A 21,814-nucleotide genomic window follows, 5' to 3' on the forward strand; every position below is an offset into this window, starting at 1 on the left:
GCTGGGTTTCTCTGCTTAGCAGAGAGGCTCTTAGGAAAATCTATTCAGGCTCTCTGCTTAACAGAGTGCTGTGATGGATTAGTCAGGTCTGCATATGATGATCTGATGCTGCTGAGTTTGCTTTGAGTTCTGCCTGCTTTCAGGAAGCTATGAGAGCCTTCCAGAACCTGGAAGGGAACTAGGCAAATTAGCAGCATGAATATGGACACAGCCCTGGCCAATTCCAGGGGAGGACAGTCCCATTGCTTGCTGGAAGTGTTATTTATGTTCTAGGAGCAAATGGGTTTGGTGTCTTTCCCGGGAGAGGATTGAACCAAGCCAGGCCTGAGGCAGGCTTGCCTCGCCTAGTACTGGCTGCCATGCAGCCTCAGATGGGTCGAGCTGAGTACTTGAAGTTAGAGAGAGTGACTCTGGTTCTACAGTGAGCTGACAGAGCGGAGCTGTCTGTCAAAGCTCTGTCTGGTATCACTGGAGGGTTTCGCTTGGAAGATTAGAAGGAGGCAACCATTCTGTCCTGGGCCTTGTGAGTACTGACACTGAGGAATTTAGGGACTCTGTGTGCTTGTTACCCCTCTGGTGCTTGAAAGTCAACGTTGGTCTGACAATGAAAGGGAAAGGGTTGCTACTGCAAAGGACTTTGCTCAGCTATGTTAGCTTTGGGCTGTCACAGTCTGTCTTACTCAGGGGCGGACTGACAACTCATGGGGCCCCTGAGCAATAGGGAATCATGGGGCCCCTGTGTCCTTGCCCAAACTCAAAAAGCCTATGAAAAAGGTACCAGGGGCATCTCATGGGGCCCCCTACTGACCCCGGGCCCTCGGGCAGTGCCCAAGTTTCCAAATGGTCAGTCCGCCCCTGGTCTTACTGTAACTGGCTTGTACCTGTGGAGCTCAGCCCTGTAACTACTACTACTGTAAAAAGGGACTTTGCTCACTCCTAAACTACTTGCTGCTACAAATTAAATGAAAGTCTGCTATCTGCTTCAGCCAAGACTTCAAAACTGCTCAACTTAGAGATCAGATAGATGTCCCCAGTGTGAATAGTTCTAATTTTGGAGCATCCTACTACATTCTCTATCCCCATTCCCAGTTCTATAATAAAACTCCAAAAACAAACTTCCCGTGGACTGGACATTGAAGACAAGAGTAGGTGTGTGTGTGTATCTGGCTGTGGAAAATACATTGTGCCTGACTGCAGGGGGAACACCTGGGAAAAAAATACAAGAGGCCCTCATGAGGGTGGTGCTACACCTGTATCTGCAAGCGGCAATAAAATATATGTTTGGGTTTGGGTTTACTACTGCTTTAAAGCTCAGCATCACAGAAAACTTTGATTTAACTTTAGAGTGTGGAAGTGTTAGAACCTCTGTAAGTTTCTAAATGATATTTGTGCCCCCCTTGAGGGATATTTTCTGTTTTTCTTTGGCTTCTGTCATATGAAAATTAAGTGAGGTAATGATGAAAAGACTTAGAGATTTTAACTTGTTTGTTAAAATTTGTTAAATCAATGGGTTTAGTTCCTCTTTAAAGTGCTGTTTTACACTTGTTAGGGTCCGTTCACACGAACGTCGTCCATTCAATCACTTTTTTTCTTGGAAAAAATGATTATGTTTACATCAGATAACATCCCTCTTCTATCTAGTTCTGTTCCATTTACATTCGTTTACATCTGTTTTTCATTCATTCACATTCATTTTTCATATTTTTCTCTTTTTTAAAAGGCACAAAAATAGAGACTTGTACAATGAAAAAAAAAATAGACCTGAACAAAAGAGGGCAAAAAACAGATGTAAATGGCTAAATGGTTAGCACTTCTGCCTGGCAGTACTAGGGTTATTGGTTCGAATCCCAACCATGGCACCACATGCCTGGAGTTTGCATGTTCTCCCTGTTCCTGCATGGGTTTCCTCCGTGTACTCCAGTTCCCTCCCACACTACAAAGACATGCTGGAATGTGAATTGGCTCCTGTCTAAAATGGCCCTAGTGTATGAATGTAAGTTAGGGACCTTAGATTGTACACCTCTTGAGGGTTAGGGACTGATGTGAATGTACAATATATATGTAAAGCACTGCGTAAATTGATGGCGCTATATAAGTACCTGTAATAAATAAATAAATGGACTTTGTGGGGTTTATTTACTAAAGCTGGAGAATCCAAAATCAGACTCCCTTCTGCATAGAAACCAATCAGCTTCCAGGTTTCATTGCCAAAGCTTCATTGAACAAGCTGAGGTTAGAAGCTGATTGGTTTCTATGCAGAAGGGAGTCTGATTTTGGACTCTCCAGCTTTAGTAAATAAACCCCTGTTTGTTTACATCTGTTTGCCCATAGGAATGCGTTGTAGCCCATTTCTCATCTGTCTGTTGATGGATGAAAAATGGACAGACAGAACTCCAATGCAACTCCAACTGGCCTTAGGTGGTTAGGAAGGGATAAGTTTCCCAAAAGGGACACAGACAAAATAAAAACTCTACATGCATTCAACCCTTCTCCGCTCCATCCAAATCTGGCAAGAGATGGGCTTTGAAAATGGCCAGGATTTCCCAGCTGGAGTTTTGTGGGTGAGCTAGGAGCAGCCTGTGCTCTCTGTTTGCAAACACTGAGATTCAGTTGTAGGGCACCATATATAAGTTTATTACAAAAAAAGAAATTAATTTATTTTCACAATTAAAACATATTTTGTTAAACTAATAATATTCAGCTTACCTAGCCATTTTGCTTGTTTGTAGCAGGTGAAGAAGTAAAGCAAGCCTAAAACCCAAAATTAGCTTTTTACTTACCAAAAAGGCTTTCTGTATTAGGTGTTAAAATTGCAAATAAAATATTCAAGAATATAAAACCTTTCCTGCTTTGGTATGTCAATCAGTTAATTACATGAAGTACATGACACCATAGCTTGATTCAAAATGGTTTAACCTTATTTTGGATTTAACCAACCTCAAAATAGGTAAGGGAATGATTTCAAATGTTGTTTTTATTGGAACACCAAATATTAATGTCACACATTTTAAAAAGGCAGAATTTAATTGAAAAATAAAGGATGCCACTTTTCACATTGACACCAAATACCGGTATAACAAACCAAACCAAAAGGACATGAAAACTGATACTTTACAAATTCCTTGTGTTCATGTAAAGAGATGTTTAGCTTACCAAGGTAACTATATTATTAGAAAAACCCAGCGGAGCTCGAAGTAGATTGGTCAGATAATCCATCGATATCCATTTAGTGTACAGTGCATTGCTCCTCTGTTTAGATCTTTCACTGATGGAGAGTGGAGTTTTTACTGACTAAGCCCTGATTCACAGTGATGTAATTTCTGATGTGTTCCAGAATGCATGGAATCACATGATAAGTGAAATAACATGAGTTTCTGTGGAGGCCATTCACATATACAGTGCGATTCTGATGCATTCTAGAATTCATGCAATTGCATGACAAGTGAAATAACATGAGTTTCCAGAATTAATGGAATCGCATGACAAGTGAAATAACATGAGTTTCTGTGGAGGCCATTCACATATACAGTGCGATTCTGATGCATTCTAGAATTCATGCAATTGCATGACAAGTGAAATAACATGAGTTTCCAGAATGAATGGAATCGCATGACAAGTGAAATAACATGAGTTTCTGTGGAGGTCATTCACATATACAGTGCGATTCTGATGCATTCTAGAATGCATGGAATCGCATGACAAGTGAAATAACATGAGTTTCCAGAATGTATGGAATCGCATGACAAGTGAAATAACATGAGTTTCTATGGAGGCCATTCACATATACAGTGCGATTCTGATGCATTCCAGAATGCATGGAATCGCATGACAAGTGAAATAACATGAGTTTCTATGGAGGCCATGCACATATACTGTGTGATTCTGATGCATTCCAGAATGCATGGAATCGCATGACAAGTGAAATAACATGAGTTTCTATGGAGGTCATGCACATATACTGTGTGATTCTGATGCATTCCAGAATGCATGGAATCGCATGACAAGTGAAATAACATAAAATATAAAAAAAGCTGCGCAAAAAGTGAAAAAATGTGAAAATGAGCTGCTGGCAAAACAATCAGATCAGTTGTGTACAAATCATATAAATAAATTGCTGCACTACAACAGTATGACTCTCAATCCCATATCATAGAAATTCTTTGAGTAAAGTTGAAGTAAGTCCAAATTGTGAAGTTAAAGCAAGTCCAAATTGTGAAAATGACAAAACAGTCCCAGTGATTTATATGTGATTGTCCACCACGTGTCTTCAAGAAAAAGCTCCACCACCAGGTAATGGTAGGATTCTTACCAGAACATGTGGACCCGTAAATGATTTAAGAGTCACAAGCACATGAATGTAGGAAAGGATACCTTCAATCATGACATTGATGTCATTACGCTGCTTTCCGATAGTAGGAAGTGTATCGGTTCCCGGGACCGGATGATGTTTTATACAGCATATATTTTTCTACCTGAATGTGAGTGCTTTACTTTATCTCAGTGAATGTGCTTTTATGGTTTTATGCGATCATTGCTCCTTAGTTTTTTCTGCATGGTCATACTGAGAGGTTTTCATCGTGAGATAATATGAATGGGGAGAATTTGAAGGCATCCTTTCCATCCATTACTGTGGTGCAGCATCTTTTCCAAAAATTGAGGGATACGGTGGACACGCAGTTTTAGAATTATACATCCATGCGTTTGTGACTCTTAAATCAGTTAAGGGTCCACATGTTCTGGTAAGAATCCTACCATTAACTGGTGGTGGAGCACTAGTTTTATTGAAGAGTCACAAACGCATGGATGTATAATTCCAAAACTGTGTGACCAACGTATCCCTCAATTTTTGGAAAAGATGCTGCACCACAGTAATGGATGAAAAGGATGCCTTCAAATTCTCCCCATTCATATTATCTCACAATTAAAACCTTTCAGTATGACCATGCAGAAAAAACTAAGGAGCAACCATCACATAAAATCATACAAGCACATTTACTGAGATAAAGTAAATTACTCACATTCCGGTAGAAAAATATATGCTGTATAAAATATCCTCTTGTCCAGGGAACCGATACACTTCCTACTATTGGAAAGCAGCGTGATGACATTAATGTCATGATTGAAGGCATGCTTTCCTACATCCATGTGCTTGTGACTCTTAAATCATTTAAGGGTCCACATGTTCTGGTAAGAATCCTACCAATACCTGGTGGTGGAGCACTAGTTTTATTGAAGACACGTGGTGAACAATCACATATATAAATCACTGGGACTGTTTTGTCATTTTCACAATTTGGACTTGCTTAAACTTCACAATTTGGACTTACTTCAACTTTACTCACAGTTTTTCTATGATATGGGTTTGAGAGTCATACTTTTGTAGCATGGCAATTTATTTATATGAAGTGAAATAACATGAGTTTTCAGAATGCATGGAAAAGCATGAAAAGTGAAATAACATGAGTTTATATGGAGGCCATTCACATATACAGTGCGATTCTGATGCAATTTTAAAAAGGGTCCTGTGTAGTAGTTTATTGCAGTGCTGTGCGATTGGTAGCTACGTAGACTTGAATGGAAATTGATTATCTGTCCTAAGATAACACGATTCAAGTATGTTTTCTGCAAGTCTTTGCTTTGTTTCTTATCTCCCATCACTGGTCAATGTCAGCAGAGAGACTGAGAACGCTACCAAAATGCATCAGAATCGCACTTGAATCACTGAGCAACTACCCCTTGAAATCACACTGAGAATGGCAGGAAAATCGCACCACTTCTATGTGAACCTAGCCTAAAACACTGTACTTTATTTACTTCTGCTGTTAAAAAAACAAAACAAAAGTAACAAGGGAACTCACTTGCTTTGTTGAAATGTGGTGTCTATTTGCAGCCTCTATTTTCTATGCTTTATTATTAAAGTTGGAGTTCAATGATTTAGCTACCAGTTACCAACTCCACCTTCCTTTTGGGCAAAAATAATATTGCGCATTAAGTTTTAGAATAATTAAAGCTGATCTCTATCTGAACAGCTCATCATTACATCAACCCTAAAATTAGAACAAAAGCTGACAGTCCTCCCCTTTTTATGAAACAATCCTCTTTGTCATAAAGGATTAAAGCAGAACAAGCCAAGCTGATAAATACTTAGCCAAAATATATGAGAGATTTACTTGCCAAAATGTGGGTCACTCTGTTTAGCTACACTTGTGATTGAGATAAGTCTTTCACATTATATAGCTGAACTTTAAGTTTACAGATCATCAGCTTCTTATGGCAGTAAGAACAGAAAGTTTACAGATCATCAGCTTCTTATGGCAGTATCCAACCTCTAGCATTCTCATTGAATAAGCATCACCACCCTGAGTGAGCTTTAATTATCTTTTTAAATTATTTAATTGATTGGAGTTTTACTTTAATGGGAATCACTTAATAAGCTGAATTCCTGTCCAAAAAGCTTTTTATAGGAGCTGCCATTGCTAGACACCCTGTTTGTGCATGAATTCTAGGGCAGTGAGTGAAACACCATTTAATATGACAAATTCAAGGGGATTTACTAAAACTAGATCATGCAGAATCTGTTGCAGCTGTGCATGGTAGCCAATCAGCTTCTAAGTTCAGCTTGTTCAGTTAAGCTTTTGGAAGCTGATTGGTTTCTATTGGTTTTCAGAGCTGCACCAGATTTTGCACTCTCCAGTTTTCGTAAATTCCCACTTCCCCTTATGCCTTAAGCTGGCTATACACTAATAGCATTTCACTTGAAAATGATCACTTTAAGATCATTCATTACATTTTCTATTTGTTAGCAGGGTGCAATTGATGTTCATTTTTGGCTGCAGTGATGATAAAAATTTAAGCGTGGGATGGAAAATGTTTTTGGCCAACATATTTCTAGCAGTGAATGTGGTTTTTGTTCAGGAAAGTATATTTACTCTAAAATCCATTGATAAAACCAAACATTTTTTGAAGTACTTTCCAATTACATTTATCATGTCATCAAATGTTCTTATGAGTTTTTTTTTTCACGAATGCTCTTATGAACATTCATTTAAATCTCTACTAATGTATGGCCAGCTTAAGACATCTCAAAAAAGTTAGCTGGATTGATAGACTCTTTATAATAATTAGTTTTTTTAACGGACAGACCTGCAATATATGCGTCATGCATATACATTGGTAAGTTTTAATTTTTATCTTTGCTATAAAATGCAAATCAATTCAGAGATGTTTGGTGGCATTGTGTTCTTTTGCACATGCACTTTATTATTTAATTCCTTTTTTTTTTTTACCTGATGTAACACTGTTTCAAAATGCATGTAAAAGTCAACAAAAACAATGGCCACCTCTTTTTATATATATATAAATAACAAAAATAATATTTTGCTTCACATTCATCATTAATGACCATATACTGATTTTTTTATAAAGATTTAAATTTTAAGGCTCAGCCTTTTTTTATTGCTGCTTATGGTTCTCCATCCTGTGGTGAATTTCTTTGTAACAATAAGCAATTTTATTGACGTTCATACATAATTACAATAGATGCCAATGATGGAAATTGTTTTGTGATTTGCATGTAGATATAACAAATGACCAGAAGATGGCAGCAAAACTACACTACATTCTTATGGCCCATAGACTGTAATAACTACTACACACATAATGAAATACAGTTAATTAGTAATAAGTAAGTTCAATCATTTTAGTAGAATGTTGCTTATATTAAGAAAGAGAAGCTTTCAGGCTAAAGTAAAATAACAAACAACCTTTATGTACATCTCTAGTTCAGGTGTAACATACTTCACATTTACTCCAAGATGAGACATGTTAGCCAGGAGCTAGTAGGTAGCAAACAACAACACAACACATCACAAAGACAACATCACAGAATAATTAACTCCAGTAAATGCTAATTAATTATGAGAAGGTACTTTATGTACATTTTGTTAATAGTATTTTCCAGGTCTCAGTACATTTAATTGATTAAATTAATTTGGCATTTTATTCATGAAAAAAAATGTATTGATGGAAGTATCATATAAACGGTACTCATTTGAAATGTTATGCATTAAAAAGCCAGGTAAACGATTTTTGTGTTTTTCTGACTTAGTTTCTGGTTTTTAGACAAGTCTGCCAACTGGTATACGAGGTAGACACATGAAAGCCTGTGGTGTTTTACTCAGGTTAATGGGATTGCCATCCAGTCGAATATCTTCAAGGGATCTTCGAGCATATGAAAAATCTTTCATGTTGCAGAAAGTGTCTTCATGCATTTCCTGAATGTTGTTGTCCTAAAATCAAAATTATGCTCATAAATAATCTTCAAATAATTAAATCACTAAGCAATATAATTTTCTAAAAAACTGTTGCTATATAAATCCTGTATAGAAATAATAATACTACAGGGAGTTTTAGATTCCACAGGGATTGCCCAGGTATGGCACATACTGTACATACTTCCATTAATGATTTTTTATTTTTTTATAAGGATTTTTGATTCAGAACAGTTGTGGGGAATGACTGAGGAATGCCTATAGGCCACAGTGAACTTTGCTGCATCATTAAAACTAGACTGAAGCTAAAGGGCCCAGTTGCCACAAACCTCACTTATTCTCTACTGCTTAGAATAAGGTGTCCTGAGGTTTCTGGCAGGATCAACAGGCTTTTTTGCATGTATCAAACTGATATACCAAAACATATACAATATATTGCCAAAAGTATTGGGCCAACCCTCCAAATCATTGGATTCAGGTGTTCCAATCACCTCCATGGCCACAGGTATATAAAATCAAGCACATAGGCATGCAGACTGCTTCTACAAACATTTGTGAAAGAATGGGTCGCTCTCAGGAGCTCAGTGAATTCAAGCGTGGTACTGTGATAGGTTGTCACCTGTGCAATAAGTCCATCTGTGAAATTTCCTGGCTACTAAATATTCTACGGTCAACTGTTAGTGATATTATAACAAAATGGAAGCAACTGGGAACAACAGCAACTCAGCCATGAAGTGGTAGGCCACATAAAATGAGAGCGGGGTCAGCGCATGCTGAAGCGCACAATGCACAGTAGTCGCCAACTATCTGCAGAGTCAATAGCTAAGGACCTCCAAACTTCATGTGGCCTTCAGATTAGCACAACAACAGTGCGTAGAGAGCGTCATGGAATGGGTTTCCATGGCTGAGCAGCTGCATCCAAGCCTTACATCACCAAGTGCAATGCAAAATGTCAGGTGCAGTGGTGTAAAGCACGCCACCACTGGACTCTAAAGCAGTGGAGACGTGTTCTCTGGAGTGACAAATCACGCTTCTCTGTCTGGCAATCCGATGGATGTGTTTGGTTTTTGCAGTTTCCAGGAGAATGGTACTTGCTTGACAGGTACGTGACAAGTGTAAAGTTTGGTGGAGGGAGGATGGTGTGGAGTTGTTTCTCTGGGGTTGGGTTTGGCCAACTTTAGTTCCACTTTTCACTTTAGCTCCAGTGAAAGAAACTGTTAAGGCATCAGCATACCAAGACATTTTGGACAATTTCTGGATTCCAGCTTTGTGGGAACAGTTTGGGGATGGCCCCTTCCTGTTCCAACATGATTGCGCACCAGTTCACAAAGCAAGGTCCATAAAGACATGGATGAGTTTGGGGTGAAGGAACTTGACTGGCCTGCACAAAGTCCTGACCTCAATCTGATAGAACACCTGTGGGATGAATTAGATGACTGCGAGCCAGGCCTTCTCGTCCGACATCAGTGCCTGACCTCACAAATGCTTCTGGAAGAATGGTCAAACATTCTCATAGACACACTCCTAAACCTTGTGGACAGCCTTCCCAGAAGAGTTGAAGCTGTTATAGCTGTAAAGGGTGGGCCAACTCATTATTGAACCCTACGGATTAAGACTGGGATGCCATTAAAGTTCATGTGCGTGTAAATGCAGGCGTCCCAATACTTTTGGCAATTTAGTGTATTTAACAGACAAAAAAGAAGCAAATAAAGGAAATTTATTGTCATGAATTACTAATACTTAATTTGAATACCTGCAGGTCACAATTTTGTAATTTTAACAAAATCTTTAAATTACAGCTTTTTTGCTTCCTTAGAAATAGACACATGATCCCATTTATATAAAGAGAGAAACATCTGTCTTTAGAATGCATATTTTAAATGGTAAATGGCACACTAGTGAGGCCCCACAATCAACCCAACAATAACTGGACAAAAACTGATATGGATTGTGTCATTTGCAATGACATTAGATCATCAAATATATTCTATAACTTTAACTTCAGAGTTTAGATTACTGATTTTTTTTTTTTTTGCATTCGCTGTTTTTTCTCCAAAACCCCTTTACATGATTGTTGTTTGGATATTATAGTGTCTATTCTACACATGATAACCTTGGGTGTGTTTCACTATCACACACTGTGGGTGTTGGGAAATCCAAGCAAAAAGCCTAGTGTTGTCACTTTCTCTGCAAGGATTTGTTTTCTTTTGACTAACTCTTTTTTTGACTCTCTAATCACACTGCAGTGTGATTTCATGTCTAACCAAGGCCAACTGTCTTTTGCCATGCTCTCATACCTTTAGTCAACAGTTATGAGTGCTGCCCCCACCCCCGCATTCACATTTTGTAGGGCTGACTGCTGTGGTGTCTGTGCAATGAACAAACACCCTGAAATTCATTTTTATGTGAAGGTCAAACTGCAGAACAATTGTTAATCGTGTTTTAAACTCATGAGTGCCAATACAAGTAAAAAAAAAGCTGAACTGTAGTCTTAAAAATGCTTCCTCCACCTATCCTGCCTAACCTATATAAAAAGATCTGCCTACTTACCTACTTTTAATCAACTCTGCTCTGGCTATGTGATCATGCTGCTGTGTAAGGGAGCTCTTAACAACAACTCTGAATTCCGGTAGCTGTGACGTCAACCATAGGCTCTCATAGCCCAGCCATTGTCTGCACTCCCTCCTCTCCCCTGCAGCAGCTGCTCACTGACACAGGGGAGCTGGTGTTGCAGGATCATGTGACCAGATCAGAGAGGAGTAAAAATGGGTAAGTATACAAATCTTTTTTGTACAGGTTAACAGAATAGGTAGGAGGAAGGGGGAAGGGACATTTTTTAATGAGAAGTATGGGCAAAGCTTTTTTGTCCATACTTCTCTTCTGGGCCACATTGAGGAGTGTACTTACTTTTGCACTCCTGTGGCCCAGATCAGTCTTTAGCCCACTGTTGGATGACATCACAGAGTAACTCCAGGCTCTAGAATCACTCTGTTCTTTGTCTTATTGCTGGTGGAACCCTAAAATTTTCCTTAAGAATAGTTATAGTTAGGCCAGGGGCGGACTGACAAGTCATGGGGTCCCCAGGCAATAGGGGATCATGGGGCGCCTGTGTCCTCACCCACACTCAAACCACACCCAAAAAAGCCTATGAAAGGAACCAGGGGCATCTCATGGGGCCCCTTACTGACCCCGGGACCTCGGGCAGTGCCCGAGTTTTCAAATGGTCATTTTGCCCCTGAGTTAGGCTTTTCTTTCACTTTAAATTGTATGCAAACCCTAACAACAAACTTCTCCTATTTTCTCTCTTTATATATCCCATCAAAACCATACTCATCCACAAATATAGTTGGGTAAATGAGCATTGTCATCCTAAGACAGAAAGTGTGATACTGGTAAGTTCACCAGGTGAAAATAAAGGGAAAAAGCCTGAAATTGTATTGAACGTTAGGGTAAAAGCCAAAAACTATTGTACATGAAAATACATTGCACTAACTGTGAGCAGCATACAATGTGCAAGCAGCTCTTTGTCACACCTGACATTCCTAGTGTACTGGGCCATGACATATGTTTGCTATGTAGAATTCCTGTCCTGCTGCAGTGTGAGCTTCATTTGAACCTAGAACTGTTCAGCCTGATGCATGGCTTTCATAAGTCATGTGTGCCCTCATTCAATATTTCTTTTACTAAAATAGTACTGAACTATCTCCTTTGGGATCTGTGCATAATACCCTTTAGTGGCTCAGGGAACATGTTTCTGCAGGCCCATTATAATGTCAAAAAAGCTAAGTACAAAAACAACCAAATATAAAAAGCCTAGCCCTCATAGACCACACATTCTTTCCAAGACATTCACAGATGATTAATGATTTACCTGAAGATGGAGAGCCTGTAAGTTTTCTGGAAGTGGTATTGGAATGTGGTCCAGGTTGTTGTTACTCAAGTACAAAAGATGTAGATCATTCAAGTCCTGAAAAAAAAATCCATTTATTTTTAAAGCCAAGATGAACATTCATATATTTATTTTAGCACAGTCAGTAAAACTGTTTTAACGGTATACAATTTTATTTGGTTTAAAGAGAAAATATGTTTAAAGAGACTGGGGTTGATTTACTAAAGTACTAGAGACTGCTGACTTCAGGGTAAAGTCTTTTGAAACCCCCCCTTCCCAACCTACTTACATTCACCTTCTCAGGGATCCCCGACTGTTGTGTTGCTCCTCAAACCATAGGTAAGCTCCATGTCTGATAATGTCATGACTGGTGTAGTGGTCATCTATACTCCCCTAATAACCACAGATCTATCCCATTGACCTTACACACCAATAAAAACATTACAGTTACGCAGTTTTCACGTTGGAATGATATATATTTTAGATAAATGTATATATCGGCCACATCTTCAAAAGATTACACACCATAGACATTGATGTCCAAAACATACAAATACCGAAAAAAAAATCCCTCTCACTGATCTGTGATTTTACAAACCAACAATTGCTAAATTCCTCCAAAAACACAAACTTATGTATGTCTGAAGCCAATATTGCCTCCAACCACTCTGATTTGGGAGCTTACCAGGGCTTCAACCATTCCAAAAACCTGCAATAAATGTTATAAAAAGAACTGACATAACTAAAAAGACAACTTTTTTCATTCCTTTGGTGTTAGTGGGACTGGTAAGCCGACCCGTTTTTGTGCCGATTCTAACCCTTATCAATAACCTCCAAGCTGCGCCACTCTGTCAGCCTTTTTACTGCAATCTCAGTCATCCAAGGGACGCAGCTTGCTGTGATATTAATACCCACTACAGGAGAAAAATACAATCACAGTGCCCATACATGGAAAAAAAAGCAAGAGCACACAAACAGATGTGAAAACCATAAGACAAATGGAAACACAATTTGTTTTCCTTTCTTTCTTTTTTGACTTCAAAACAAAATACATTCAGGTAGAAACATGTATACGTACAAATGCACATACACTGATCAAACAGAATAAGTGAGGAGGGTGGCTGGGGACCTGTTTCTCGCTTCTCTAAAGGGGGACTAAAGCAATTTCTATTGCCTTCAGAGGGATTTCATCTGGAACCCGCCCCCCGTCTGTCTTCATAGGACACATTGGTCCATCTGCTCCCCCCATAGTGATGTCAAGATGTGTTAACAGCACAGAGTGATTCTGACATAGGGTGATGGTGTCATCCTCTTTCTTACATGACAGTGTGTGTCAGCAAAGAGCACTGGTGTGATAGATCATAAAGTGAATTTCCAATAAATAAGAAAAAATAATTCTAATGTTCTTCCAAGTGAAAATCAGTTGAAAATCATTACATTCAGTAGTACAGGACAATAAAGATAAAAAAGATGTGTGATTTCTACAGGGTTTAAAATATACCAAATATATATTTTGCAATGTATTTCTAAAACTGTTAAGAAAAATATGCAAATCCAGCTATTGTTGCCTTCTTTTAGGATGATGCATTGTGAAATTGCCCTGTGCTAAGTGCAGATCCACACTTTCTATACATTGAGCATTAACCTGCATTTGGTTAAGGTGAGCCCATTTATTATGAACATCAGAGATAAAATTGGACATGCACTACGTTTGCCAAAAAAAAAGCACACAGTGAGGTACACTTCAATGCAGGTACATCAGGTGTATGCTGGTTTAATGCACTGAGGTGACATGAAAAATTTAAAAGCAGTATGAGCGTTGCGGTAACGTGCATTAAACTCGTATTTCCACAACACCAAGGTCTAAATAGGCCCTCATGTTTTTACGGTTTAGATGGTTACTTTATACTTATTGAAATGTGATTACTTGCAGTACATTAAAATGGACATTAAATGACGGTGGTCTGCCATTCAGGGTCATTCACATGGGCAGAACACCTTTCTGGAACTGGTATGCTGTATAGCAGGACTTAGCTGGTGAGCAGGGCAGTCAGGGACTACATTTTCCAAGAGAAGTAGCGTGTAGGCGGGAACATATGAATATCAAAGCACAAGAGATTGGACAGGAGAGTGCTGGGAGTGACTGAAAGAGAAGGAGGTGTGCTGATGGCTGAAGTGCTAAACTAGGTTGCAGAGCCGGAGTTTGAGAGATAGGAATAGTGGAAAGAGCCTACTAACCACTGGTCTGCGATGCTGTCCAGCAGGCCAATCTGACTGTAGGAGACCTGACAGGACACAGAATTTGAACTGGGGAGTCCGTGGAATGACCCTGTTTGCAGAGAGAGACAGACCGCTATGATCTGCCGGACTACTTAATTGGGTGAGAGAGACCCGTTCATTCACTAAACAAGTGAATAGTGACAGTTAGCCATCTCAGCTATCTACCTACACATAGTTGTGAGCATTATTTATAGTTGCTTCAGTTTGTGGCCTAGTTAATGCAGCCGCCATCATTGAGATACATTTACATTACAGTTACTTGTACAAGCTGATCGCAGGACATACAGTTGCAAGTCAGGATAAAGCAATGTCTACTGAAGCAACAAGTTTCCCTACCTCAACAAAGCAGTATTCCCATTACTGTTAACTTTTGTCTTTGATGTACAAGGGGAGTTGTCTTTGTCCATAGACATTTATGCCAACTGCTGCTATTCATTACTTCAAGCTTGCCCGATATATAGTGCTTTAAAGGGAACCCTGCCTTAATTCGCTACCATCAAAGAGGAAACGTGTTAAGTCTCCTCTTGTTCCTTCACTATCTCTGTGTCACCGTCCCAAGGAACCACACACCTCAACTTCATAGCCCCAACGAGCGTGCAGAAGAAATTGAAGTGTTCTGAAAGGGGCAGTGCTCAATTTCATATGAGAATTCTTTTTCCTTCACATCTAATCCTTGTTATTTAGTTCTGAGGATCCACAGTGAGTTTACCTGTATCTTAATAGTTGTCTTCTGCTCACTGGGGATTCAGCAATCCCCTCAGATTGGAGGCAGTGGAATTTTTATGAAAGTAAGCCTGCTAATAGTTATTGTTGCTTTATGGTGAATGTTGTTACTTTTGCTCACAATTACCAAGAGTGGTTATATTTGCTGCATATATCAATGTCGTTTTGTTCTTTTTCAGCAAGTTACCTTTGATTCCAATATAAACTTCATATCGGTTTACGCTAACTTGTGTGTGAGTTCATTTTACAGTTGTGATTTACTTTGGTCACAAGAGCATGGTGGTGTCATCAGAGGTTGGATTTGCCACAAAAGGTTCAGACTGACAGGGAACCCAAAACAAATTACTAAGCAACCCTTAAGGGGGTAGCACACTTGGTTACCACTGTACTTTCAAGTTATAGGTTATGAGTTGAGTTTTAAATACATACTTTGAATGCCTCCTGCTTTATTCCTTTCCGTCCCAGTCTGTTTTTGCTGGCATCAAGGAAACTCAGAGAGTGTGGCAGCTCTGGAAGCTGTCTTATTCTGTTATCTAGTAGTATGAGCTCATCAAGCTGAGGCAAGCTTCTAAAAGCATCTTCATCAATATCTGATATAATGTTTGATGTCAAATCAATCTTCTGTAATTTGTCTAAAAGAAAAAAATGCTAAAATGGATTTCAAGCCTAAAGACTATTTGATGTAACAGACAATAGAATCATCTTAATCTCAATTTTTTAGTATAGTATTCAGAAGTCTTGTTTCCCAACCCTTTATATCATCTAATTATATATAACTGACTGTGTTCCCCACCATTTCTCACAGAACATTTTACTAGTTATGAACTAACTGGTCTTAGTGAACCCATTTTTATTTGAAGTGAGTACTGGTAATTATTTGCACATTTCACTAAATTCACTAGACTGACCAGAGGCTAATGGAACAGCAATTCATTTACATCAGGATACTTTATTAGAGGTCTCAAAAAAGTATTCTGGAAGCACAAAAGTTTTGAGTTACTGTATAACTGAACTTTGTAGCCCACCCCCTCTTGCAATGCAATGGTTAAATGCTCATTTTGTCTAGCGAGATAGAAATAAACACTATATGCACGTGTGTGATTTTATGTTACAGATCTAGTGGTTTGGTACCAATACCAACCCTATAGCTAATTGACAGAAGTGTAGGTGTTTATTATATGGCTCAGTCTGATATCCCGAATATCCGGATAATTTATGCAGACTGATTGGGGGTGGTTGAAAGGGGAGGCTCAAACTCAAGGTACAACTTGTTCTTTAGTGTTGAAGACATTTCAGAGCTTATCCAAGCTACTTCTTCAGTTCTAATGGATATAAGGAACATACCCCAGCATTTAAATCCCCATGAGTAACTCAGTGAACCTAGGCCAGACACCAAGGAATGTGTCAAGGTAAATACTGATTGTTCAAGAACTAAATAGGAGGTGTGACATTTATGGAATCAACCTGTTCTAATAACATAATTCCATCCCTTGGAGTGACAAGGCTTCACAAAGTGTTAATCTTTTAATTTACATGTCTGAAGTGTGAATTATTGTCAGGTCGTTGGGAACGAGATGTTAAAATGGCATTATATATGTATTGTATAACAGATGATGTTGAAGGTTTCCAATCCTGTTTAGGGATATTTTTCCTGCATTACCAGTGTGGATATAAATGCTGTGTTATGTTCCTTATGCTCATTAGAACATCAGAAGCTGCTTGAATAAGATGTGAAACGTCTTGAACAATGCAGACAAGTGCAGTTAATAGGAACTAATCACTTTAGCCAGGGGCGGACTGACAACTCATGGGGCCCCCGGGCAATAGGGGATCATGGGACCCCTGTGTCCTTGCCCAAACTCAAAAAAGCCTATGAAAAAGGTACCAGGGGCATCTCATGGGGCCCCCTACTGACCCCCCGGGCAACAGGGGATCATGGGGCCCCTGTGTCCTTGCCCAAACTCAAAAAAGCCTATGAAAAAGGTACCAGGGGCATCTCATGGGGCCCCCTACTGACCCCGGGCCCTCGGGCAGTGCCCGAGTTTCCAAATGGTCAGTCCGCCCCTGCTTCTAGCTACTCTATACCATAATCTGAATAAATGTGAACCTTCACAGAAAATCAAACATACTGTAGGCCATAATCAGATGTAAATAGCAGAAAGTAATGCAACATTATCATAAACCTAATATAACATAGCTTGTTAAAGAGGGCACCATATCAAGACAATGTATATCTGGGTCATTTTAGAAAATATTCTAAAACTATATTTGATGGCAAAAAACAGTGCTTTTAAAATACTGCATACTTAGATAAGAGAAATCGTTTTTGTTTATCTTGTTTATCTTGTTAAAACGTAAGTAAACATGTGTAGTGTCCTTGGGAAGGGGAGGTACTGAATCAAGGTTGTGATCATCACAGTAGACGGTAGTACGAATACATCCACACAGGATACAGGTAGAGACACCTACAAAACAAAGAGTGACATAAAACAGAAGCATAACTAATGAGGGTAACATTTTAACAAATAATTAAAATTGCAACGTTAGAGGCCAAATGAGTAAATTCAGTATTAAAATTGAAGTACTGCAGTTAATTAACAAAACGCTGAAGCAAAGTAAATTTTTTGGCCAGTGTAGAATAATGTAATTTAGCTATATTTATTTGGGGCCTAGCATAGATCAGTTTGTGAAAATACTAAATAAAATGCTGAGTTCCTTACAATTTTGTAAATTCACATTTTCTGATATGGACAGTATGCTGGGGTGTGTATTAGATGGTGTAAAGTGAGGTGTATTTTCGGTGCATAGTAAAATGTGCTAAGGGCATTGATGAGCAATTTGTGCTGTCTGGTTCTTTATCTACATACCAGTATAATCTCACCCCACAGCTAGTCTGAAAGACCCTCTCTCTAGATCTGTCCTGGAGAACCCAAGTCCCTTGTAGGCAGGGGCGGACTGACAACTCATGGGGCCCTCGGGCAATAGGGGATCATGGGGCCCCTGTGTCCTTGCCCAAACTCAAAAAAGCCTATGAAAAAGGTACCAGGGGCATCTCATGGGGCCCTCCACTGACCCCGGGCCCTCGGGCAGTGCCCGAGTTTCCAAATGGTCAGTCCGCCCCTGCTTGTAGGGCAAGTAATATGAAGAGGTGTTATATATCTGAGGAACATCTGATGAAAAGCCCCTTTTCTTAAATTTTTATGAAACCTACCAATCCATCATTTTGTAATTTAATATTACTAGAAACAACCAATTCATTTCAATTTAAAATATGGCAACCATGTTATTAAAAAAAGGATTTTTTTTACTCTGTTTACAAATGATCCTGTCTTTCAAAGGATTAGCTACCTGTTTTCCCAGCAGTCATTTTATTATAATACTAGGGCTGGTAAAATTACTAGCAGGCAGAATAGAGAGAAATCACTTTGTCCAGATAAACGTAAAAGGCAGCAGGTAGGGCTCTTGGTAATGAATGTAACGAAGTTTGACAAACCCTTAAAATGTACAATATATTACCAAGCAGGATAGTATGATGGAATTACATTAGGATATCTGTCAACATACCTGTTCCTAACTGGAATTCCTATCAGTGACCAATTAACAGAAACCTGCCATTAAAGAAATATACAGGCTGCCGTTGTATTGTTCATAGTTTAAAAATTCCAGGTGTTTGACTGTCATACTGATGCTTTGGGTTCAGTACTTTTTGAGTAAACTGACCTGGAATAAGTATAGGTCTGTCAGTTAGTAGTATTAAGGGCAGAGACAGCCAAGTAACTTGTATTTTTAGAGGGAGGCCTGCAATGGTCGCCCTCATATCCTCTTAATGGGTGTTGTTGGACTTTCATTAGAGCTGTACTACCAGAGATAGAAGGGGTTCAAGGTGTGTAAATCACTGTGCCTCAAGTAAGAGTTACGGCGCCAAAAGCCAAAGTCGCTCATATTTCTACATTTATCACTGTATTCAAACTTAACATTACCTGAAGGCAATTACTGATTGATACAGAGCATAAGCTGTCCAACTGTTGTCAGAATATTAGCCTCAGCACTATATTTTGCTGCATTTAAAGAATACGGTACATAAAACTATAATCAGCTAATATCCGTTATACAATATTTTATTTGCTCCTGTCAACGTATACATGGCTCCAACTTTGATGTTACTTAGTAAAATACAAAGATGTTAGTAACCATAACCACAAAATAATGTATTTAATATGACAGAGGTACCAGCCTGAACAATGTTTTTTAAAATACTATAACTTAACTGTTGATTAGGCCTTAACTTTGATATAGGTGACAGAGCAGTTTTAATGTCATGCTTTCAAAAACACTTAGCAGTACCATGTTACCAGAGTCATATCCACTATTATTTTATCCAAATCATGTTTCTAGCTGTGTCCTGTTGACTGAAGTGCCTTATGCAAAAGACTTGTCAGACATGCTGTGTTGACAATGCTACCATGCTGCAGGGTTCAACACTTCAGTGATTACCAACCTCCAACACTTAAATGAAGACCAGATACTTACTAAGCCTGGTTTCACACTATAGCGCTGTGAAAAATCGCATGTGATTTGAACAGGAATCGTACCCCATTTCTGTTCAAATAACATGCAGTTCTTTGCAGTTCAATGGAGCTCATTCATTTTGTATGGACTGAATTTGCACAGCACCCGCACGGAAAAAAACTTTTTTTTGCCTCAAGGGAATTGGATCAAATTTATTATTTATTTCAGGTAGTTATACAACACTGTCAATTTACACAGCGCTTTACATTTATATTGCACATTCACATCAGACCCTAACCCTCAATGGGTGTACAATCTAAGGTCCTTTACTCACATTCATACACATATTAGTGCCAATTTAGACAGGAGCCAATTAACCTACCAGCATGTCTTTGGAATGTGGGAGGAAACCAGCGTACCCAGAGGAAATCCATGCAGGCACAGGGGACATGCAAACTCCAGGCAGGTGGTGCTGTAGTTGGGATTTGAACCAATGACCCTAGTACTGACAGGCAGAAGTGCTAACCATTTAGCCACTGTGCTGTCACAAGTATCACCCATGTGAACCTGATACTTGCAATTGCACTGCATTTTGCGAATTGTTTTAGGGTGTCATTGATTTAACATTGACACCCATGGCAGATCATATGAATGGAGGGTGATTTCAATGTGGTGCAGGCAATGCTCAGGATTCACTGTGTTTCCCACACTGCAAATATGTGAACCAGGGCTCAATCTCCGATATTTTTTTTATTTGTATTTATTTATTTCAGGTACTTATATAGTGCAGTCAATTTATGCAGTGCTCACATATATATTGTACATTCACATCAGTCCCTAACTGTCAAGGGGTGTACAATCTAAAGTCCCTAACTTACATTCATACATATACATATTAAGGCCAATTTAAACAGGATCCAATTGACCTACCAGCATGTCTTTAGAGTGTGAGAGGTAGCCCATGCAGGCACAGGGAGAACAAGCAAACTCCAGGCAGGTGGTGCTGTGGTTGGGATTCAAACCAACGACCCTAGTACTGCCAGGTGGAAGTTCTAACCATTTAGCTACTGTGCTGCCCACACTAAAGGTATGTTTAGACACTATGGGGCTAATTTACGGAAACTGGATTGTGCAAAATCTGGTGCATCTGTGTATGGCAGCCAATCAGCTTCTAACTTCAGCTTGTTCAATTAAGCTTTGACAAAAACAACCTGGAAGCTGACTGGTTTCTCTGCAGAGCTGCACCAAATTTTGCACAGTCCAGTTTTTGTAAGTCAACCCCTAGGTGTCAGATTTACTAAAACTGATGTACTCAGAATCTGGTGCAGCTTTGCATAGTAGCCAATCAGCATCTAGATTTTATTGGCAAAGCTTAATTAAACAAGATGAAGTTTGAGGTTGATTGGCTACCACGCAGAGCTGCACCAGATTCTGAGTGCTCCAGTTTTAGCAAATCTCCCCCTAGATGACTGTCACCCAATATGGTTGAATATGGATCAGTCAAAAAATTAAGATTTTCCTATAATTTCCTCCTGATCTCTTTAGACATCCCTGGGCTGATTTTTGGGGAAAGAATATATGAGACTGATTTTCTTAGGCATTCACTATTATTTACTACAAATACGGTTGGTGTCAGAGATACAACTATGCACATTGGGCATGTCTCTATCTCTTCAATGTCATGTTAAAAATAACATTATGTACACATTATTGCACCTGTATATTACACCATGTTCTCTGCATTTCACTCTACCTCTGTTTTGCCTTCATCTACCCTCCAATTCAACAATCCCTGTGCTGCATGAGTAACAATCTTCTATACATTCTTTCCATAAATTACATGATGTCATAGTGGCGGACACATAGGGGTTTATTTACTAAAGCTGGAGAGTCCAAAATCAGACTCCCTTCTGCATAGAAACCAATCAGCTTCTAACCTCAGCTTGTTCAATGAAGCTTTGGCAATGAAACCTGGAAGCTGATTGGTTTCTATGCAGAAGGGAGTCTGATTTTGCACTCTCCAGCTTTAGTAAATAAACCCCATATGGTCAGGGGCGGACTGACCATTTGGAAACTAGGGCACTGCTCGAGGGCCCGGGGTCAGTAGGGGGCCCCTTGAGATGCCCCTGGTACCTTTTTCATA

At 39.2% G+C, this 21,814-nt stretch overlaps 1 protein-coding gene across 1 annotated transcript in view; it reads right to left on the minus strand.

The window, feature by feature from the left end:
• Nucleotides 1–7,747: 7,747 nt before the first annotated feature.
• Nucleotides 7,748–21,814, minus strand: part of EPYC (epiphycan) — a 61,832-nt gene continuing 47,765 nt past the window's right edge. The window contains exons 4-7 of the mRNA XM_089652573.1: nucleotides 17,469–17,627; nucleotides 15,592–15,794; nucleotides 12,142–12,237; nucleotides 7,748–8,288 (exon numbers count right to left, since the gene is read on the minus strand). Coding sequence (XP_089508699.1) covers nucleotides 8,118–8,288; nucleotides 12,142–12,237; nucleotides 15,592–15,794; nucleotides 17,469–17,627 — 629 coding nt within the window. The 3' untranslated portion in view covers nucleotides 7,748–8,117. The remainder of the gene's footprint in view (nucleotides 8,289–12,141; nucleotides 12,238–15,591; nucleotides 15,795–17,468; nucleotides 17,628–21,814) is intronic.

This window comes from Staurois parvus, unplaced genomic scaffold (genome assembly GCF_062004578.1).
Source record: "Staurois parvus isolate SC_StPar_1 unplaced genomic scaffold, SC_StPar_1.0 ptg000025l, whole genome shotgun sequence".
Taxonomy (NCBI): Eukaryota; Metazoa; Chordata; class Amphibia; order Anura; family Ranidae; genus Staurois; species Staurois parvus.